The sequence below is a fragment of the Chrysemys picta genome, chromosome 1, assembly GCF_011386835.1.
Source record: "Chrysemys picta bellii isolate R12L10 chromosome 1, ASM1138683v2, whole genome shotgun sequence".
Classification (NCBI taxonomy): domain Eukaryota; kingdom Metazoa; phylum Chordata; order Testudines; family Emydidae; genus Chrysemys; species Chrysemys picta.
In genome coordinates this window covers 66,375,099-66,395,337 of record NC_088791.1, presented here as the reverse complement: position 1 = coordinate 66,395,337, position 20,239 = coordinate 66,375,099, and the positions used below count along the sequence as shown (strand labels likewise).

At 48.5% G+C, this 20,239-nt stretch overlaps 1 protein-coding gene across 1 annotated transcript; it reads right to left on the bottom strand.

Annotated features, from left to right (window-relative positions):
• Positions 1 to 9,484: 9,484 nt before the first annotated feature.
• On the bottom strand, positions 9,485 to 19,325 carry LOC101940491 (lysozyme C-like). The gene is made up of 4 exons (XM_024109080.3): positions 19,056 to 19,325; positions 16,157 to 16,321; positions 12,402 to 12,480; positions 9,485 to 9,955 (listed from the first exon to the last, which is right to left on the bottom strand). The coding sequence occupies exons 1-4, from the start codon at positions 19,189 to 19,191 to the stop codon at positions 9,889 to 9,891; spliced, it is 447 nt and encodes a 148-aa protein (XP_023964848.2). The 5' UTR covers positions 19,192 to 19,325; the 3' UTR covers positions 9,485 to 9,888.
• Between the last annotated feature and the right edge of the window lie 914 nt (positions 19,326 to 20,239).

Below are 20,239 nucleotides of genomic sequence, written 5' to 3'. Positions count from 1 at the left end.
TTTAAGAGCTGCTCCGTGGCTTCTTTCTGGTGTGCCGCGTTCTCCTTTTGGTCCCTCTTCTCATTGTCCTGCCACTCCTTCAATTCCTGTTTCTCAGCGGCAGAGTCCATCAGAACCTCACGGAGAACGTCCTCCTTAGTTCTTCGTGGCTGCTTTTTAATTCTGCGCAGCCATTCTGCTACCGATAAGGGAGGCTGGTCTCCCAAGGTCATCTCTGTAAATGCAACATTTTACAGAAGCAGTATTATTTGCAACACAGACAACACTGATTCAGTGCTTTAAAACACAACCAGTACTCACACACGGGTCACTAACTGGCTGACCCAAGGGAAGCACACATGAGCCACAAGACCCCCAAAATGGTGAGTAGCTGCAGGGGCAGGGTGAATCACTCTTCCCGGATCCTGCTGTACACTGGGCACGTGGCTCTTGGGGCGAGCTAGCACTGTAGCGTGGGCTTGATAATCATTCCTGTCCTCACACTTTCCACAAGATGTGATCATTATGGAAGATATCTTGCTGCTGAGGATGAGCAGGGAATCAAGGGAGGGTCTTCTCCAAGCCTGTGGCTTCCCTCCTGGCCCCTATGCGGCTCGTCTGTGTGCAGCAACGGTCCCCCATGCCCACCGTGTGACGGCACAGTGGCGCGGGAAAATTACTGTTAATGGGGCAAGAAACAAAGCAGCTCTGCCGAGGAACCTGCAGCAGCGGATTGCCCAATATCTCCACGAGAGTTTCCTGGAGATCTCTGAGGGAGATTCCTTTGAAGTGAGGGAGTCTATCAACAGCCTGTTCCGCAGCTCAGAATAGGCATGCGGTGCATAGGCGCTAACTTTTCCCTGCGCCTGTGGGTGCTCGACTCCCTCCTTCGTCCTTGGCCCCACCCCATCCCAACTCCACCCCTGCCCCACCTCCTCCCACCCCTACCCCACCCCCATTCAAACCCCTTCCCCAAAGTCCCCACCCCTACTCCGCCCCCTCCCTGCCCCTATTGGACCCCTTCCCCAAATCCCCGCCCCAGCCCCGCCTCTTCCCCGAGCACGCCATGTTCCCCCTCCCCTCTCCCTCCCAGCGCTTGCCGCCGTGAAACAGCTGTTTTGTGGCAGCAAGCTCTAAGAGATAGGGAGGAGGTGGAGGTGGAGGTGGAGGTGAGCTGGGGCAGGGCGGGGAGCTGCCGGTGGGTGCAGAGCACCCACCAATTTTCCCCTGTAGGTACTCCAGCCCTGGAGCACCCACGGAGTCGGCGCCTATGATGCTGTGGGAGACAAGCCTGATTTCTGCAACCCTCCTGCCCCCAGCAAATCGCTTCAGCAATTCCCAAACTCAGATCCACTTACCAGGGGCCTCCTCTCCTGTTTGCCCTTTGCCAAGATCCAACTGCTGTGACTGGCTAGGCTCCTCTGGGGTAGAAAAGAGCTCCTGACTGCATGCTTCTCTGGCCTCCAAGCCATCCTCAGCCTCTGGGTCCCTCTCCCCTTCCACATCTTCATCCAAGATTTCCTCCTTCTGGCTTGGTTCACTCTTGACTGGCACGCGAGCCAACGTAGTATCCACAGGGGCCTTTGCAGTGCATGTGGGGTCCCCACCGAGTATCGCATCCAGCTGTTTGGAGAACCGGCAGCTCGTGGATGCAGCACCAGAGCGGCGGTTTGCCTCCCGCACCTTGTGGTAGGCGTTCCGCAGCTCCTTCACTTTTGCCCTACACTGCAATGTGTCCCAGTCCTGGCCCCTTTCTATCATGCATCGTGAAATCTGTCCATAAGTATCATAATTCCTATGGCTAGAGCGCAGCTGGGACTGGACAACCTCCTCTCCCCAAATGCCGATGAGGTCCAGCAGCTCGGCATTGCTCCAAGCAGGGGATCACCTGGTGCGTGGAGCAGGCCTGGCCACCTGGAAAGATGTGCTAAGACCACTGCACACATCACTGAGCAAACAGGAAGGGGACTTTCAAATTTGCAAAGGAATGTATGGGGTGGGAATGACAGTTGGTCACCTGAAGGCAGGGCAGTAGAGTTCAAACCGATGACCATGGGCAGGAGGAAAAGCCCCAGGATTAGCAAAGCCTTCATTCTGGCAGTGTAGCAAACCCTGGAGACTAGAGATGACATGTGCCTGGTAATAGTGGGGAGGCATAACCTAGAACAGCTTGAGTCACCCCTCCTGGAAAGCAGTGGTCCTTCCATGTAGCTCCCAGATCTTCCTCCTGCCACGCTGGGCAGCTAAAGCAACAGCCCCTCTCTGCAGCTCCAGCTTTCAATGGTAAACTGTAAATACTTTCATAGGTGGGTTAAAAGGTTGTCTAGATCACCTCCTCTCCAAGTAAAATTGCTTCATCTGGATGCTGTGAACTGCTTCCATCTTTATTTGGATTAAAGAGAAGATATTTCAGGAAGGATCCCTGCTGTTTTGCTTGGTCCTTTTCCTTCTCAGCCTTTCATTTACGATACTCAGCTCCTGAGGGTTTTCTTTTTTCTCTTTCTGCCATGGGGCATTTGAATATTGTTATGTACTATGCTCCCGACTGCAAGCATTATAGTGTTAAGGATGGCTGACACACCACATCGTTGGTGATTTAAACTACTCACGATATCTCCGCTCTACATGAATTTCCGGCTATGCGACTGTGACCTTGCACTCTATATGATTTTATGAAAATATGCTAATGTAACTGGAATATGCTTCATGCAAAAGGTCTCTTGTAAGGTATCATTACAAAGCTTATAATCTACTGAGTGTGATCATCCTATTTGTATAAATGTACCACTCTTGTATCTGAAACTAGAAATATGAAATATAACTCTGAGGGCCTATTGTAATTATGCAAAGTGTGGGCCATTAATGGTGGTTTGGAATCTTGATGACTCCCATTAACCAGGACAATTGATTGCAGATGGCTCTGTTTTACCTGTATACGTGTGTGCTGGCAAGTGGGTAATGAAGTCTTACAGTGACGTGATCATGTCACCTAAACTGGAATCCATCTTTAACCTGGTGCTTTTCCATTGAGAAGGAGTGGGGGGTGGGAACCCAGAGGGACAAAGGATTCCCACCTTATGCAAAAGATATATAAGTGGGTGGAACAGAGAAAAGGGAGAGCCATCATGAGGAATCCCCTAGCTACCACCTGAACTGGAACAAGGGCTGTACCAGAGGAAAGGATTGTGCCCAGACTAGGAAGGCATCCAGTCTGTGAAAGAGACTTATTGAAACATCTTTCAGGGTGAGATTTTATCTGTACTCAGTTGTATTACTGTATTAGGCTTAGATTTGTGTGTTTTATTTTATTTTGCTTGGTAATTCACTTTGTTCTGTTACTACTTGGAACCACTTAAATCCTACCTTCTGTATTTAATAAAATCACTTTTTACTTATTAATTAACCCAGAGTATGTATTAATACCTGGCGGGGGCAAACAGCTGTGCATCTCTCTATCAGTGTTATAGAGGGCGAACAATTTATGAGTTTACCCTGTATAAGCTTTATATAGGGTAAAACGGATTTATTTGGGTTTTAGACCCCATTGGGAGTTGGGCATCTGAGTTTTAAAGGCAGGAACACTTTTTAAATTGCTTTCAGTTAAGCCTACGGATGTTATGGGACTTAGTTCAGACCCTGGGCATAGGCGGCGAATTCCATATCCACATGGTGCTCGGGCACAAGCAATATTCAGAGCCCAGGGGCCCAGCTCCACAAATATTTGGGGCTGGGTGTCCTCCCCGGCCCCCGTACGCCCCCCCCCATGCCTCCCCCGGCCCTCTCTTGCCTTCCCGGGGCTCCGGAGCAGGGCTGCTACTCTGAAAACTGACACACCGTCTCTTCCGTGCAGCTACATGTTGCCTCCTAGTGCCCCCCATTTCCACTGCCAGGGCAGACTGACTCTGAGCCTGCCCTTCCCCCTCAGACCCTTCCCTTTTCCGGCAGGACCCTACAGCAGCACAGCCCCCCCACTCCGCCCGCAGTCACCACTCCTGCCGCATGCTGGGCAAGGAGGCAGCCCCATCCTTCACCCCCAGTGAAGCTACAGTCAGGGCAACAGCAGGGGAGGAGGCGCACGCAGCGCCCCCCGGCACCCACCACGGGGGAGGCGAGGGAGATTCCTGGACCTGAGAGGGGCCCTAGGAGCACATGCAGTGACCGTGATGGGGGTGAGTGTGCTGCTGGGGGGGGCAGGAAAGGGGGGCTCCTCCCCCAGAGCTTGCTGCTGCTGGCAGGAAAAGGGCTGGGGGGAGTCCTCCTCTCTGGTCCCTGTCCCAGAGCAGCCTGCCTGCACCCCAAACTCATCCCCAGCCCTGCCCCACCCCAGAGACCACACCCCCAGTCACAGCTTTCACCCCCGCACCACACCCTCAACCCTCTGCCCGAGCCCTGACCCCCTCCAGCACCCCAAACACCTTATCCCCAGTTCCAGCCAGAGCCCTCACCCCCCACACCTCAACCCTCTGCCTGAGCCCCTCCAGCACCCCAAACACCTTATCCCCAGTCCCAGCCAGAGCCCTCATCCCCCACACCCTAACCCTCTGCCCGAGCCCTGAGCCCCTCCCACACTCCAAACCTCTCATCTGCAGCCACACCCCACAGCCCTCACCCCTGCACCCCCTCCCTCTGCAGCCCTCCCATCCCCAAACTCCCTCCCAGAGCCTGCACCCTGCACCTCAATCCCCTGCACCCCAATCCCCTGCCCCAGCCTAGGGCCTGCACCCCAGACCTCCTCCACCACCCAAACTCCCTCCCAGAGCCTTGGGCAGGTGGGGGGCGAAGTTTGGGCAGGGGCAGGTTCTGGGCACCACCAAAATTTCTACAAAACTGCCACCCCTGACCCTGGGTCTGGGTTTGCAGCAGGCTAGCGGGTCTGGCTCAAACCAGGTGGGGCACTGAAGTCCTAAGCTGCCAGGGCAGGAAAGCAGGGGCAGAAGTAGTCTTGGCACATCAGGTGGCAGCTCCCAGGGGGGTTTTGTGATCCAACCTGTCACAGAGACCTTGATGTATATTTGAGTTAGGTGTCACTAGCATTGCAGCTCTTGCCGCTGGCGGATGTGTTTCATTGTGGCTATTATAAGTTATTGCTTATCAAAATTGTGGAATGGGTCATCTTGACCGTACGTCACAAATTGAAAAAAAAAAAAAGCTAAAATATTATTTATTTTTGCAGTAAATAAAACATTTTACATATGAATAAATTCTCAGAAATGTAGAGAATTGAATTATCATTCATATTCCCTCCCTTACACACACGGGAATTGAAATAATGACATATTCATTATTTTATTTGTATTCTTTCCCTCTTTTTCATTTTTTTTTTATTTGATTTTTTCCCTCGAATTTGGTGCCCCATTTAACTTGGCACCCTAGGCAACCACCTAATTCACCTATATGGACGGGCTGCGCCTGTGCGTAGGGGCAGCCAGAGGGCTACACACGCTGCCCCCACCTCAAGCACTGCCCCCGCAGCTCCCATTGGCCAGGAACCACAGCCAATGGGAGCAGCAGGGGTGGCACCTCTGGACAAGGCGACACCTGCGGACAGGGCAGTGTGTAGAGCCGCTTGGCCACACCTCCGCGTAGGAGCCGGAGGGAGGACATGCTTCTGTTTCTGGGAACTGCTTGAGGTAAGCGCCACCTGAAGCCCGCCTCCCTGAACCCCTCCCGTGCCCCAGCCCTGATCCCCCTATCCCCCTCCGAACCCCTTGGTCCAAGCCCAGAGTTCCCTCCAACCCCTCATCCCCAGCCCCACCCCAGAGCCTGCACCTCCAGCCAGAGCCCTCCCAACCCCAACTCTGTGAGTGTTCATGGCCTACCATAGTGTCAAGTATCAGGGGGTAGTCGTGTTAGTCTGAAGCCAGAAAAACAACAAGGAGTCCTGTGCATTGAATAAGCATCTGAAGAAGTGGGTTTTTTACACATGAAAGCTTATGGCCAAATAAATCTGTTAGTCTTTAAGGTGCCACCAGACTCCTTGTTGTTTTTATGGCCCACCATACAATTTCCATACCCAGATGTGGCCCTCGGGCCAAAAAGTTTGCCCACCCATGCCCTAAGTGCAGGAGTTCAGAAACAAACCTTGGGGTGTATATTTATATTTGTCACTCTACCAAAATAATGTGAAAAGAGATCACATTGAGGTTACTGAGTACATCTGTGTGCTAGCCTGTAGGCCCAGAGTTGAATCTACTTTTCACACCTTAATGTTTGTTCTTTATTATTATGAAAGTAAGGCTAGCCTAGTGGTTAGGGCATTGACTTGGGGAGACCAGTTTCAATTCCCCATTCTGCCACAGATTTCCTGTGTCATTTGATATCTGTGTGCTTTTGTTCCCTACCTTGTGAAGGTGGTATGCAGTGTTCATACACTTTGTGTAGGGAGCCATTTAAATACCATAGATGGATTGTTATGTGGTATGGGATTCAGTTTTTCCATAACAAACACAGCTAAAATGCTTCATTCTTAGCCTCCAGGCCTAGATGTGTACCTTACTACACATACAACTGATAGATATTAAAAACAAAACCCACCCCAGAACAGTACTGTATTGATTTTCATCTTAATAAGGAGAATTGTGCAAATACAACCAGGGAAGCTAACAGCACTATGAAGAAAGCCCTGTTGGGAAATCTTAAATTAGTATTTCTAACTCCTTGTAAAGAAAAAAAAAACATACATTGTTAATTTCCTCATTCATCTGTCAACAGTTTGCTTTTAACAGAGCACTGCAGAAGTTTGCCAAGCTTGTGTGTATTAATATATGTGACTAATGCCATTGTAACCCTTCTGCCCATCTAAGTTGGCAGCAACAAGGGCCGGGTTCTGTATCTAGGGGTTCCGTTTCAATAACGCAATGCAAAACCGGCTCGAACCCCCACCCAGTGACCTGGGACAATTACAACCACCCCCTGGGTGCCTCTAAGAGGCAATACTTCCCCTCTCGCAAGCACGGAGTCTGAGTGTAACAGAAAATGTTTAATAACATGAGGTAAACGACATCAGCATTAAATTGGAAAAACACCACAAACAGGATTCATAACACAAACCATAAGCAAAAAACCCACCCCAGCAAATTGGGGTGTATCCTTTCCCTTTGGTTCTTGAATCCAGCAACCCAAAAATCACCCAGAGTCCCCAAAGTCCAACACCCCCAAAGTCTCTTGGGTCCAGCAACCACCCAAAGTCCCAAAAGTCCAACAGACCCCAAAATCTCTGTCCCTGGTCATTGCAGCCCCAGAGTAAAAGGGGGGGCATGCAGGGTGTTAAGGGGCACCTTACGTGATCTGAGGCCGGCTGGCCGTCTCTCCGTGGGGTTCCGCCACAGCCTTCACCACGAGCCAGTCCACTTCCTGCCATCCCACAAACCGCTCCGCTCTACAGGCTGCTCCACTCTGCTCACCGACCTGTGAGCTGCTCCAGCCATCCCCGCAAACAGCTCCACTCACCATTCCTTGGGCCACTCCAACCAGCTCCTCCAGTCATCCCCACAAATTGCTCCACCAGCTGCTTAGCAATATAGCTTCAGGCTCCCCCACTAGTTAACACAGCACTCAGTGATCTCAGCTCTTAATAACTTTAGCTCTTTTGTGATTTCAGCTCTTAGCAATTTCAGCTCATAGTAGGGAGCCCCAATGCTAGTGCACCATTGGCCCAAAGTGAACTCAGCTCAGCAGCCTGTAACTAGACTCCTAATGGAATCAAAGTTAGCTCTGACATTCAACAGTGGAGAGAGGAGGTAGTACAATTGGTGTTTTAAACCCTGAGGAGGGGTGGGCAGGCCTATACCATCAGGTACAAACACCTGTCCCCATCCTCTCTCCATTCACTGGCTTGTGTAACCCATGCCCCTTGTCAAGCAAGTGCTATTTAGGTAATGGTGAAGGACTCACTCAGTCCTTCTGTCACACAACAGTTCCACTGGCCTTGATTCACAGAATCAGGGTAACAAAACTTTATTCTTCCTGCCCCAATAACAGAGAAAACTGGGGATCCCACACCAGCCAAAGTAACCACTTTGAGTTGCTGTTGTTTCATGCCAGGTGAGTGGGTGTGTCTATGCAAACAAGATCAGCCCCTGGAGTTCTTTTCCACACTCACCATAATTCACCACCAGATGTCAGGGTAGAGCTCATCCTGACTCTGCTTACACCATTATAACTCACAGGTTTTTCCTTGATGGTTCGGGCGGGGTGAATCCTTCAAGCCATTTTTGGAGCCACAAGAACTTCCCTATTTTCACATTTTTTTCTCTACCTACCATCCTAAAGACTTTGGAGTCCTAGGGCCAGATCCTGTAAGGTATTTAGGCGCCTAACTCCCATTTAAATCTATGGGAGCTAGCGGTTGCTCTCACCAGAGATGTAGGAGGTTGCGGCTGTCCCTCCCTATCAGGCTCGAAGGGAGCGCAGGCCCCTTGCTCCTGCGTTTCTGGAAAGACTGGCTCAAAGGGGGATTAGCAGTCTCCATTGTCCTGGTCACCTAGGCAGGGGCCAGGTAGCAAGTAGTCCAGGGCTCAGGCCCTCTCACAGGGTGTCTCATCCAGCAGTCATGGGGCTCTGGCCCTCCCTTTGGGCAGCACGGAGCAGCCAACAATCTTGGGGCTCTGACCCTCTAGGCAGGGCAGAGCAGCCAGCAGTCTAGGAGTTCTTGTCCTCTGGGCAGGGCGGAGAAGGAAGCAGTCTAGTGCCTGATGTCCTGGCTCAGGGAGACAGCCGACAAACGCAGGCCTCTTGTCCTAAGGTGGGGAGGCTGTCACCCCAGGCGTAAGGTTGGCAGCAGGGGATGGGGGACCTGGGCCACCCTACTCCACCAGGTCCCAGCCCAGGTCCTAACCCAAGGCCCTAACAGTGGCAGAGGGTGCCACCATGTGGTCAGTGGGGTCCCACCACAACACTCTGACCAGAATTCTGGCAACACAGTGGAGAGCTAACTGCCAGCTGGTAACAGTCTCCAAGGGAGCATCTGCTAGCTGGGGTTTGCAGGAATGCTGGGAGTCCCTCTCCTCTTCCCCTGACTTCCATGGATGACTCATGTGTTTCAATACCTTTTTAAACTGGGACCAGCGTGTGTGTTTGTCATGCGACCAGTGTAAGAGATCCAGTGTCGCTAACTATTCATTTCTTTGCTTTTAAGTGCTTGGGTTGTTGTATTCATTTCTTTGCTTTTAAGTGCTTGGGTTGTTGTAAATGATGTGATAAGTGACATCAGTGTATTTGAGTAAGAACCTAAACAGATTTTTTAAACCCAAATTCGTGGTTTTGGAATGTAATTATATATAACAGATGACAATTCCGCACCATGTGTTTACAAACTATGATAGTTGAGATAAAATATTTAGGACTCCCTAATGATGCACTTCTCTCATACTCTTTATTTCATAGTGCTAGGCCCAGCTCTTCAAAGGTATTTAGGCTCCTACTTTCCACTGATTTCAGTGGGCCCAAGTTCATAATCTCATATTCAGTTTCTCTTCTACATTAACCAATAATCACAAAAACAATGTGCAAAGTAAGTAATTTTATTGATTGTAATGAATGTAAGCTCGCAAGCAAGATGACATATTACTATAATTAGCAGAACAAAATAGTAGCAGGATCTCACAGGAAAAGCAGATTTGACTTATCTTGATGTGTATATATAATAGAGTTGATAAAAGATCTTTTACACTGTGCAGAACACAAAATAAGTTACTGCAGCTGGTCACGTGGAAAGATCCACAGTCTTACCAGCAAGGAGTAAAATATTTGCATTTCACCAGTCAGTTGCACTAAACCTTTCTCTTGAGTTTGTTTTATTTTGAACATGATTAATTGTAAAAGGGAAACAAGTGGGGGGAACATTTTGCTCTATGCGAATCCCTGCTAATTTGCAAGGGAACCAAGCTGGGATAAATAAACCCCAACACTTTACAGCTTGCAATCGCTGATCCACTTGGAGACATCTTTTCCTTTGCAGTACTTTTTCCATGCCACCCTGTGTGAGTTAAAAATCATGTTAATTGATTATGGCAAACTCATAAATTAGCAAAAAGGCTCCCAAGAAAAATACCAACCACTTTAAATGCATGTAAGTGGATAATAGTTGTGCAGAGAGCAAAAATAATATCACAAGTAATTTGCCAGTGGCCCAATTCTGGCACAGCGCCTGCCTACTCTGCATGGGCCAGCTGGCTCCTGCCTCCTGGATCCTGCCTAATAAATCTCAAGTCTACCAACACTTCCTAAAATATTGCCAGAATGATTTTCAAAAGGCCCACTTACTAGCTGCTATTCCTGCCACAGAAGATTTGGTGTATTTGCACCAATAAGGAGAACTACTGCTAATTGCCTTTTAGCTACAGCTTCTGGAGAAAGTTAATATATGGAGATATACACCTAGCTCATAGAGCTGAAAGGGACCCTGAAAGGTCATTGAGTCCAGCCCTCTGCCTTCACTAGCAGGGCCAAGTACTGATTTTGCCCCAAATGGCCCCCTCAAGGATTGAATTTATAATCCTGGGTTTAGTAGGCCAATGCTCAAACCACTGAGCTATCCCTCCACTGTCGGATGAAGGATCAAGTGGTCCTGGTGTGTAGCATAGCCATAATCTTGAAGTCCTTGATGGTTCTGGATTTGTCACATTGGTGTTTGAATTCCTGGGAACCTCAGATGCTGGTCAAATACATTTCTCTAAGTAGAAGAGTGTGTGTGCTTGTAATACCTTAGAGCAGGGGTTGGCAACCTACGGCACGTGTGCCAAACACGGCACGCAAGCCAATTTTGAGTGGTACGCAGCTCCCTGCCGCGGTCCCAGCCCCACTCAGCCCCACCGCTCTCCCCTGCGGTGGCAGAAGGCAGAAGCTTGGTTCTGCAGCAGCCAAGCTTCCCCCTCCCCCGCTTCTTCCCCCAGCATGGTGCTTTCCTGCCCCTCCTCCTCTCCATCCCTGCGCCAATCAGCTGATGGCCCTAGCGAGGGGGAGGGGGAAGAGCGGCAGCATGCACACAGCTCCATAGAGGACGCAGAGAGAGGTAGGGATGGAGCCTGGGGGAAGGGGGTGGAACAGGGCATATCCCTTCTAGCCCCCTGCCATGAGCCGCTCAGGGCAGGGGGCTGGGAGCACTCCCATGAGCCGAGCACCCCAGCCCTCTGTCCTGACCCCCACACACACACTCAGCCTTCTGCCCTGCACCCCCCACATCCCCCACCCCTCTGCCCTGAACCCCCCCACCCCAACACACACCCAGCCTTCTGGCCTGCACCCCCACAGCCCCATCCCTCTGCCCTGAACCCCCCCACACACTCAGCCTTCTGCCCTACACCCCCCCCACACCCCAGCCCTCTGCCCTGATCCCTGAATCCCCCCACCCACACCCCAGCCTTCTGCCCTGAACCCCCTCCCCCAGCCCTTTGCCCTGACCCCTGAAACAACCCCCCGCCAGGTCTTGGGTCCCGGCCGCAGGCCCTGCTCAGCCCACTGCCGGCCTAGGTGAACAGAACCCCAGGCTGGCAGCGAGCTGAGCAGGCTGGTGGCATAAGATCAGCATTTTAATTTAATTTTAAATGACGCTTCTTAAACATTTTGAAAACCTTGTTTACTTTACATACAATAGTTTAGTTATATAATATAGACTTATAGAAAGAGACCTTCTAAAAACGTTAAAATGTATTACTGGCACGCAAAACCTTAAATTAGAGTGAATGAATGAAGACTCGGCACACCACTTCTGAAAGGTTGCCGACCCCTGCCTTAGAGATTAACAAATTTATTTGGGCCTAAGCGTTTGTGGGCTAAAGCTTATGGCCAAATAAATGTGTTAGTCTCTAAGGTGCCATAAGGACTCCTTGTTGTTTTTGTTGATACAGACTAACACGGCAACCACTCTGAAACCTGTGCTTGTAATGTTGTGGACAAGTGCCCCGCTGAACCTGGGCAGGAAGGGGCTAATTGTCCTGTGGACAGCAGCTGAAGCCAGTCCCATTTCACCTGGACTGTTGTTTAGAGCAGATGGGAAAGTATCCCATTCACAGTGACACTGCCCTATACTGAATGGAATAAAAACCGGTAAACTATGTCATAAACCCTATACCTTTATCATCTAATAGAGTTTTTTTCAGTCCAAGTGGTAGGAGTTTTTGGAGGAGGAAGATCTGAGTGTTATCTCCACTGCTGCTCTAAAGGTCCAGATGACCTTGATCAGAGCTACAACTGAGAATCATGAATGTCCATAAATTTATTATCCCTGAACTCTTAGTTTACAAGTTCTGAGTTCAAATATGTTAATAAATAAGCACAAATATATTATCAACCTTCTTATTGCTTCTATACAAGCTTGTTTATCCAAAAGAAGATTGTAGTCTCTCTCTTTTAACTAGCCTCCCCCTAAGTATACACGCAAGTATGTGACTAGTTGTTAGTTGTTGTAAGAGTTTTAAACGTACCATGCACCCATGCCATTGGGATCGCGAACAACTCTCTTTGCACAATTTACACTCGCTGTAATGTCTGATGTCAGTAACCCTAAAAAAGAAATATAGTGGTAACAGGAGGGAGAAGAAAAATCAACATTTTCCCCTTCGTTTTTTTTAATCAGTCATCCTAAATTGATACTGAAATTAGATTTTATTGATTATTATTATTATTTACTAATCAAGTTGATTATGGTAGCATCTAAAGTCCAACCGAGAATGGGGCCAGTGGTGTTAGGCACTGTACAAGCATAGAATACCAAATGTCCTTGCTCTGAAGAGTTTACAATCTGAATGGAAAGACAGACCCAGGATGGGGGAAAGGGATATAACACACAAGCAGAGTGAACAATGTGATGATGTCAAGCATCATGTTATTTCACAACTTGGTCCTAGCTTTAGAATGCTGTCAGTCTGTGGGCTAGTTATACCATAGCCAGCTACTGCAAGGTGTCTTGTACCTTCCTCTGAAGCATGTGGTACTGGCCAGTGCAATTGGAGACATTGTACTGGACTACAGGACCACTGGTCTGATCCATATGGCAATTGCTATGTTCCTCTCTTTGTAGTTTCTATCTAGTTCTATTTTCATTTGGCTTTCTTTGCTGTGTTTTACATATACAGTAACTCCACGCTTAACGTTGTAGTTATGGTCCTGAAAAATGTGACTTTAAGTGAAATGATGTTAAGCGAATCCAATTTCCCCATAAGAATAAATGTAAATGGGGGGGGATTAGGTTCCAGGGAAAAAGTTTTTTGCCATAAAGTACAGTGCAGTACAGTACTGTAGTTGGGAGGTGCCCCCGCCTTACCCCACACAGGCACAGCCCACTGGCACTGGAGACAATGAGGCAGGCAAGGAAGCTGAAGGTGCTGTAGGCTAAGAGAAGCACGTTGCGCAGCAGCAGCGGCAGCGGCAGCTTCCCCTACTCTGCAAGCGCCAGGGCGGGGGGGCTCAACCTTTCTCCCAAGTCCCCACCCTTAACCCACCTCTTCTCCCCCCCCCCTTTACTCTGTATGCTACATCCTCACTCCTCCTCCCTCCCTCCCCTGCCTCCTGCCCGCGGCAATCAGCTGGCTTGCGGTGTTCAGGAGGCAGGGTGGGGGGGAAGAGCAAGGACTGGGCACGCAAGCTCCCCCATCCCTCCCCTGCCTCCTGCCTGCAGCAATCAGGTGGTTTGCTGCGTTCGAGAGGCAGGGGAGGGAGGAGGAGCCTGCGCGCCGAGTCCTCACTCCTTCCCCTCCGAATGCTGCAAGCCAGATGATTGCCGCAGGCAGGAAGCAGGGGCTGGAGGGGGAAGGCGCTGATCTGCAGGGTCTGCCGGCAGGCGGGAGGCGCTGTGGGGGGGCGTAGGGGAGCTGATAGGGGGGCTGCCAGCTGTGGACAAAGCAGGCAGCCAAACGACGTTATAGCGAAGCATTGCACATTTAAATGGAGCATGTTCTGTAATTGAGCAGGGACGGAAGATCGAAACAACGTTAAGTGAGAGGATGTTAAGTGGGGAGTTACTGTAATGATCTTATTTCAAAGCAAATTTTGTTCTAGTACTATAAAGGGATATGAAACGATCTGCTTCAATATCACACCCTTGTCTGAACATTTTAAACCAAATATTATTACAAGTAGCACCGAAGAGCCACTAGAAATTCAAAGAAATGAAGAAAAATATTGTTTGGTATTTTTTCCATCTTTTTTACTGGATGCCCTTGGCAGCTCTTTAGGTGAAATATGTCTTAGGTGAGACCATATGTCCTGTGCTAACTCTCTCCAAAAGGGTTGGTTTTACCCTTTGTGAATAGCTATTTTGCTGGTTTTCTGTATAGTCAGACAGACAGTTCCCTATGTTGATTGTGTGGGTGTCTCAACAGAGGAGACAAGTCCAAAAAAATACAATAAAATAAAAAGTAGTGATTGTAAAAGTTCAAAAAATGGCAGGGTGTGGGTGAAGGGAAATTGCAGTACTTGAAATTACTTTTAATTCTTTCTTAAAATGGACTAGATTTCAAGTTGATTGTGTCTCTTTAAATTACAAACATTAGAATGTGTATTTTTAAAACCAAGCAAGGTCAGGAACCAGCATTTGTGCTGGCATTCCACATAGCAGTGAATTTCGTCCTCTGAAAACAAAGTTAAGTGTCCTGAAATCAACATAACTGGTAAGTACAGTAAATCCTCACTTAACGTTGTAGTTATGGTCCTGAAAAATGGAACTTTATGGCCTGGTCTACACTGGGACGGGGGGGGGGAGAGGGAATCGACCTAAGATACGCAACTTCAGCTACGAGAATAGCGTAGCTGAAATTGACGTATCTTAGTTCGACTTACCCCGCGTCCTCATGGCATGGGATCGACTGCCGCCGCTCCCCCATCGACTCCGCTTCCGCCTCTCGCCACAGTGGAGTTCCAGAGTCAACGGCAGAGCGATCGGGGATCGATTTATCGCATCTACACTAGACACGATAAATCAATCCCCAATAGATTGATCACTACCCGCCGATCCGGCGGGTAGTGAAGACGTACCCTAAGTGAAACAATTAAACGAATCCAATTGTCCCATAAGATTTAATGTAAATGCGGGGGGTTAGGTTCTAAGGAAATTTTTTGGGGGCAGACAAAAGGCATTATACTGTATGCTGCACAGTATTGTATTGTACTGTGTTTGGGAAGTGCCCCTGGCTTACCCCACACAGGCACAGCCCGCTGCAGGCAAGGACACTAGGAAGCACCTTTGCAGCAGCAGTGGCAGCTTCCCAGGAGAACAGGCTCGGATTTTGCCGGGAATGCTCCAGGCCCGCCTCTTCCTGTCCCTGCTCCACTCCAGGCCCACCTCTTCCCACCCCCACTCCACTTCCTCTCCAGAGAACAACACATCCCTCCCTCCCAGAAAATCCTAAGCCCATTTAGGACTTTCTGGGAGGGAGGGGAAGGAGCGGAGATGCAGGGCTTCCCCACTCCTGCCCCTCCCTCCCAGAAAGTCCTAAGCCAAAGTGCTGGGAGGAAGGGGGAGGAGCAGGGAAGCCCTGCGTCTCCATTCCTCCCCGTCTCTCCCAGCACTTCACGCTTAGGACTTTTTGGGAGGGAGGGGCAGGAGCAGGGAAGCCCTGCGTCTCTGCTCCTCCCCCTCCCTCCCAGAAAGTCCTAAGCGCCGCCAAACAGCTGTTTAGTGGCGCTTAGGATTTTCTGGGAGAGAGGGGGAGGAGTGGAGAGGGAGGGGGAGGGAGGGGGAGGAGGCGGAGAAGCAGAACTTGTGCAATGCTCCCTTGTAAAGTCGCTGCTCTTCCACTGAATCTTACAAGCAGACAGCCAAAGGACGTTATAAGGGAGCATTGCACAACTTTAAAGGAGCATGTTCCCTAATTGAGCAGGGAGGCAACATTGAAACAAGGTTAAGTGGGATATGTTAAATGAGGAGTTACTGTACTAAATGTGTCTCCAAAAGGGAATTGTTTTTATTAAAGAAACCTAAAAAAGAAAGTCTGAAAAAAGGATCACTATTCCTTTTAGAAAAATCCTTTGGGAACCCCCTTTTGTACCACATATACATCCCCACACATTGAAACCTCGCCCTTCTGTCTGTAGAATAAGGGGTTGTTTTTTTAATATAGGGCTACTAGGAACAAAACCTGCCTTCAGTTATAATTTTGCAACGCCATAGGCTCACACTGGTGTAAAAGGGCAGAATTGCCTGCTCATAGTGTTACCTGTGGGAACATTATATTGCACCTACCACTACACCGGATTCCACATGCGTTCTTGGCTCTTGGAGTCTTGCCATCATTGCACCACCAGCGGCTGTTGATTTGAAAAATCCCATAGTCAGTGCTTTGGTCACCTCGGTTGTAGTTCGTGGCACCTGTGTTAAAGTTGCTCTCGTATCTTGCTGTGCACACCCCTGTGAAGGTTCAGTTCAAGAAAAATAACCACACGCAGATTAATGAATTTTCCCTGGTGATAAAAACTCCTCATAGGTTGATATTTTACAGAAATATGGATCTAAATGCCCCTATATCACCTGTTTGCAGATGATACAAATGATTATTTAATACAAAGTATACACAGGCAGTTTTGCTTATGTTAATAAGAACATAAGAACGGCCATACTGGGTCAGACCAAAGGTCCATCTAGCCCAGTATCCTGTCTTCCGACAGTGGCCAATGCCAGGTGCCCCAGAGAGAATGAACAGAACAGGTAATCAGCAAGTGATCCATCCCCTGTCGCCCTTTCCCAACTGTTTACCCCCTTTTTCAGATCATTTATGAATATGTTGAATAGGATTGGTCTCAGTACAGATCCCTGGGGGACACCACTATTTACCTCTCTCCAGTCTCAAAACTAACCATTTTTTCCTACCCTTTATTTCCTATCTTTTAACCAGTTACCAGTCCATGAGAGGACCTTCCCTCTTATCCCATGACTGCTTACTTTGCTTAAGAGGCTTTGGTGAGGGACCTTATCAAAGACTTTCTGAAAATCTAAGTACACTATATCCAGTGGATCCCCCTTGTCCTCATGCTTGTTGACCCCCTCAAAGAATTCTAGTAGATTGGTGAGGCATGATTTCTCTTTACAAAAACCATGTTGACTCTTCCCCAACAAATTATGTTCATCTATGTGTCTGACAATTTTGTTCTGTACTATAGTTTCAACCAGTTTGCCCGATACTGAAGTCAGGCTTACTGGCTTGTAACTGCTGGGATCACCTCTGTAGCCCTTTTTAAAAATTGGCCTCACATTAGCTATCCTCTAGTCATTTGGTACAGAAGCTGATTTAAATGATAGGTTACAGACTACAGTTAGCAGTTCTGCAATTTCACATTTGAGTTCCTTCAGAACTCTTGGATGAATACCATCTGTTCCTGATGACTTATTACTGTTTAGTTTATCAATTTGTTCCTCCTCTAATGACACCTCAATCTGGGACAGTTCCTCAGATTTGTCACCGATGCAAAGAATTTATTTAATTTCTCGGCAATGGCCTTATCGTTCTTGAGTGCTCCTTTAGCATCTCAATCGTCCACTGGCCCCACTGGTTGTTTAGCAGGTTTCCTGCTTCTGATGTACTTAAAAAATGTTTTGCTATTACTTTTTGAGTCTTTGGCTAGCTGTTCGTCAAATTCTTCTTTGGCCTTCTTAATTATATTTTTACACTTTATTTGCCAGAGTTTATGCTCCTTTCTATTTTCCTCACTAGGATTTAACTTCCACTTTTTAAAGAATGCCATTTTGCCTCTCACTGCTTCTTTTACTTTGTTGTTTAGCCACGGTGGCACTTCTTTGGTTCTCTTACTATGTTTTTTAATTTGGGGTATACATTAAAACGAGCCTCTATGATGCTATCTTTAAAAAGTTTCCATGCAGCTTGCAGGAATTTCACTTTTGGATTTCACCTTTTAATTTCTGTTTAACTAACCTCCTCATTTTTGTGTAGTTCCCCTTTCTGAAATTCAGTGCTACAGTGTTGGGCTGCTGTGGTGTTTTCCCCACCCCAAGGATGGTAAATTTAATTATATTATGGTCATTATTACCAAGCGGTCCAGCTATATTCACCTCTTGGACCAGATCCTCTGCTCCACTTAGGACTAAATCAAGAATTGCCTCTCCTTTTCTGGGCTACAGGACTAGCTGCTCCAAGAAGCAGTCATTTAAGTCATTTAAAGTCAAGAAACTTTATCTCTGCATCCCGTCCTGAACAGACATGTACTCAGTCAATATGGGAATAGTTGAAATCCCCCATTATTATTCAGTTTTTTATTTTAATATCCTCTCTAATCTCCCTGAGCATTTCACAGTCACTATCACCATCCTGGTCAGGTGGTCGGTAATATATCCCTACTGCTATTCTTATTATTAGAACCTGGAATTACTATCCATAGAGATTCTATGGTACAGTTTGGTTCATTTAAGATTTTTGTTTCATTTGATTCTATGCTTTCTTTCACATATAGTGTCACTCCCCCACCAGCCCGACCAGTTCTATCCTTCTGATATATTTTGTACCCTGGTATTACTGTGTCCCATTGATTATCCTCATTCCACTCCATTCTGATCAGAGTCACAAGCCTTATTAAATATGAATAGTAAGAAAAAACATTCTACATGTAAAACTTTTGCTTGTCATATGAACACCACATGGGGCTTATATCTCTGAAGGAAATACCAGCGTTTTGGGATAAGGATGCCAACTTTCTAATTTCTGAAAACCGGAGTCCTAAGACCCCACCCCTGCCCTGCTCTGCCTCTTCCCCCAAAAGCCCTGACCCCCACTCATTCCTCTCTCCCCCTCCCCCTATTGCTCACTGCTCTCCCCGTTCCCTGTCTCTGGATTGTCTCATCCTCCCTCCCTCACCAGCTGGGCTACCTCTGCTCTAGGTCTGGGACAGGAGCTGCCATCAGACTCAGAGCCTGCCGCCTGCCTATCTGCAGATAGGAGGCGACCCTGGTTGAGCAGGGGCTGGCATGGAATGATCACCCTGCACCTCCGCTCCACCTGTCACGGTAACCAGAGTTTAGTCTCCAGTCAGTACATCTGAATGGACACTGCCGGACTTTCCAGTTGAAAACTGGAACCTGTCAACTTATCCCCTTTCCCTCTCCACCCCTTGAACCTCCAAGGCAGCAGACTTACAGTGTCCCAAGCTGTAGCCCCGGTATCCATCCAGCCCAAGCCTTTTCATTGCTCTTGCCAGCTCACACCTTCCGTAGACCTTCCCATGAGCAACCATGGGCAGGAGGAAAAGCCCCAGGATTAGCAAAGCCTTCATGCTGGCAGTGTAGCAAACCTACCACTGAGACTAGAGATGATGTGTGCCTGCTGATAATGGGAAGGAACAACTGGGAAAAGCTCAAGTCACACCCTTCCCAGAAGGCAGCGGCCCTTCCCTGTAGCTCCCAGCTGTTCCTCCTGCCACTCCCGGCAGTTAAAGCAACAGCCCCTCCCTGCGGCTCCCAGTTTTGAAGGATAAATTACAAATACTTTGATAGGTGGGTTAAAAAGTTGTCCAGTTCACTGTGGCATCTGTAAGTTCTGCTATGTCTTTGGAGATGCAGTGTGCCCTAAGGGACAGAGCACTGGACTGGGATGCAGCAGACCTACATTCCAGTCCAAGTTTTGCCATTGGACAGCAGGGTGACCTTGGACAAATTACTTCACCCCTGCTTCAGTTTCCTCATATGCAGAAAGGGAATAGTGATACCTCTCTTGTGACCTATATGCATTCTATGACTGGTAGCAGGGCCGGCTCCAGGCACCAGCTGAGCAAGCAGGTGCTTGGGGCGGCCAAGGGGAAGGGGCAGCACGTCCGGCTCTTCGGCGGCAATTCGGCAGAGGGTCCCTGTCCCTCTCGGAGGGAAGGACCTGCTGCTGAATTGCCGCCGAAGAAGAAAGCGGCGCGGTGGAGCTGCCGCCGATCGCAATCGTGGCGCTTTTTTTTTTTTTCTGCCGCTTGGGACGGCAAAAACCCTGGAGCCGGCCCTGACTGGTAGATATTATTATTCTGATCAAGTGCTATTTTGTAACTTACAGTAAGAATTCTCAATAATGACTGGCTTTCTACAACCTAGGGGAACAGTTTATATTTTTCTCCAGTGGTGGAAGAACATCTTTATTACAGGGATGTGTGCTAAATTAGGGCCTTGACACTTGCTACACTGATACCAACAGGGCCTGCTCATCAGACCTAAAATCGCTATAGCACTTTGCAGACCTTGACATGTTACTTCCCCTTTGATCTGTAAATTTAAAAAAAAAATTATTGTGAATGTGAGTGTTGTCGGTGTAAACACCACAGGCTCAGACTCTAAGATTTCTGT

What these genes read in the sequence shown, in the direction of transcription:
- LOC101940491 (XM_024109080.3), bottom strand. Translation starts at nt 19,191, where the DNA reads ATGAAGGCTTTGCTAATCCTGGGGCTTTTCCTCCTGCCCATGGTTGCT. An exon ending in GGGCTACAGCTTGGGACACT is followed by an intron (nt 16,322 to 19,055) that starts GTAAGTCTGCTG and finishes GAACCTTCACAG; the next exon opens with GGGTGTGCACAGCAAGATAC. An exon ending in CCCAATGGCATGGGTGCATG is followed by an intron (nt 9,956 to 12,401) that starts GTACGTTTAAAA and finishes TAACTCACACAG; the next exon opens with GGTGGCATGGAAAAAGTACT.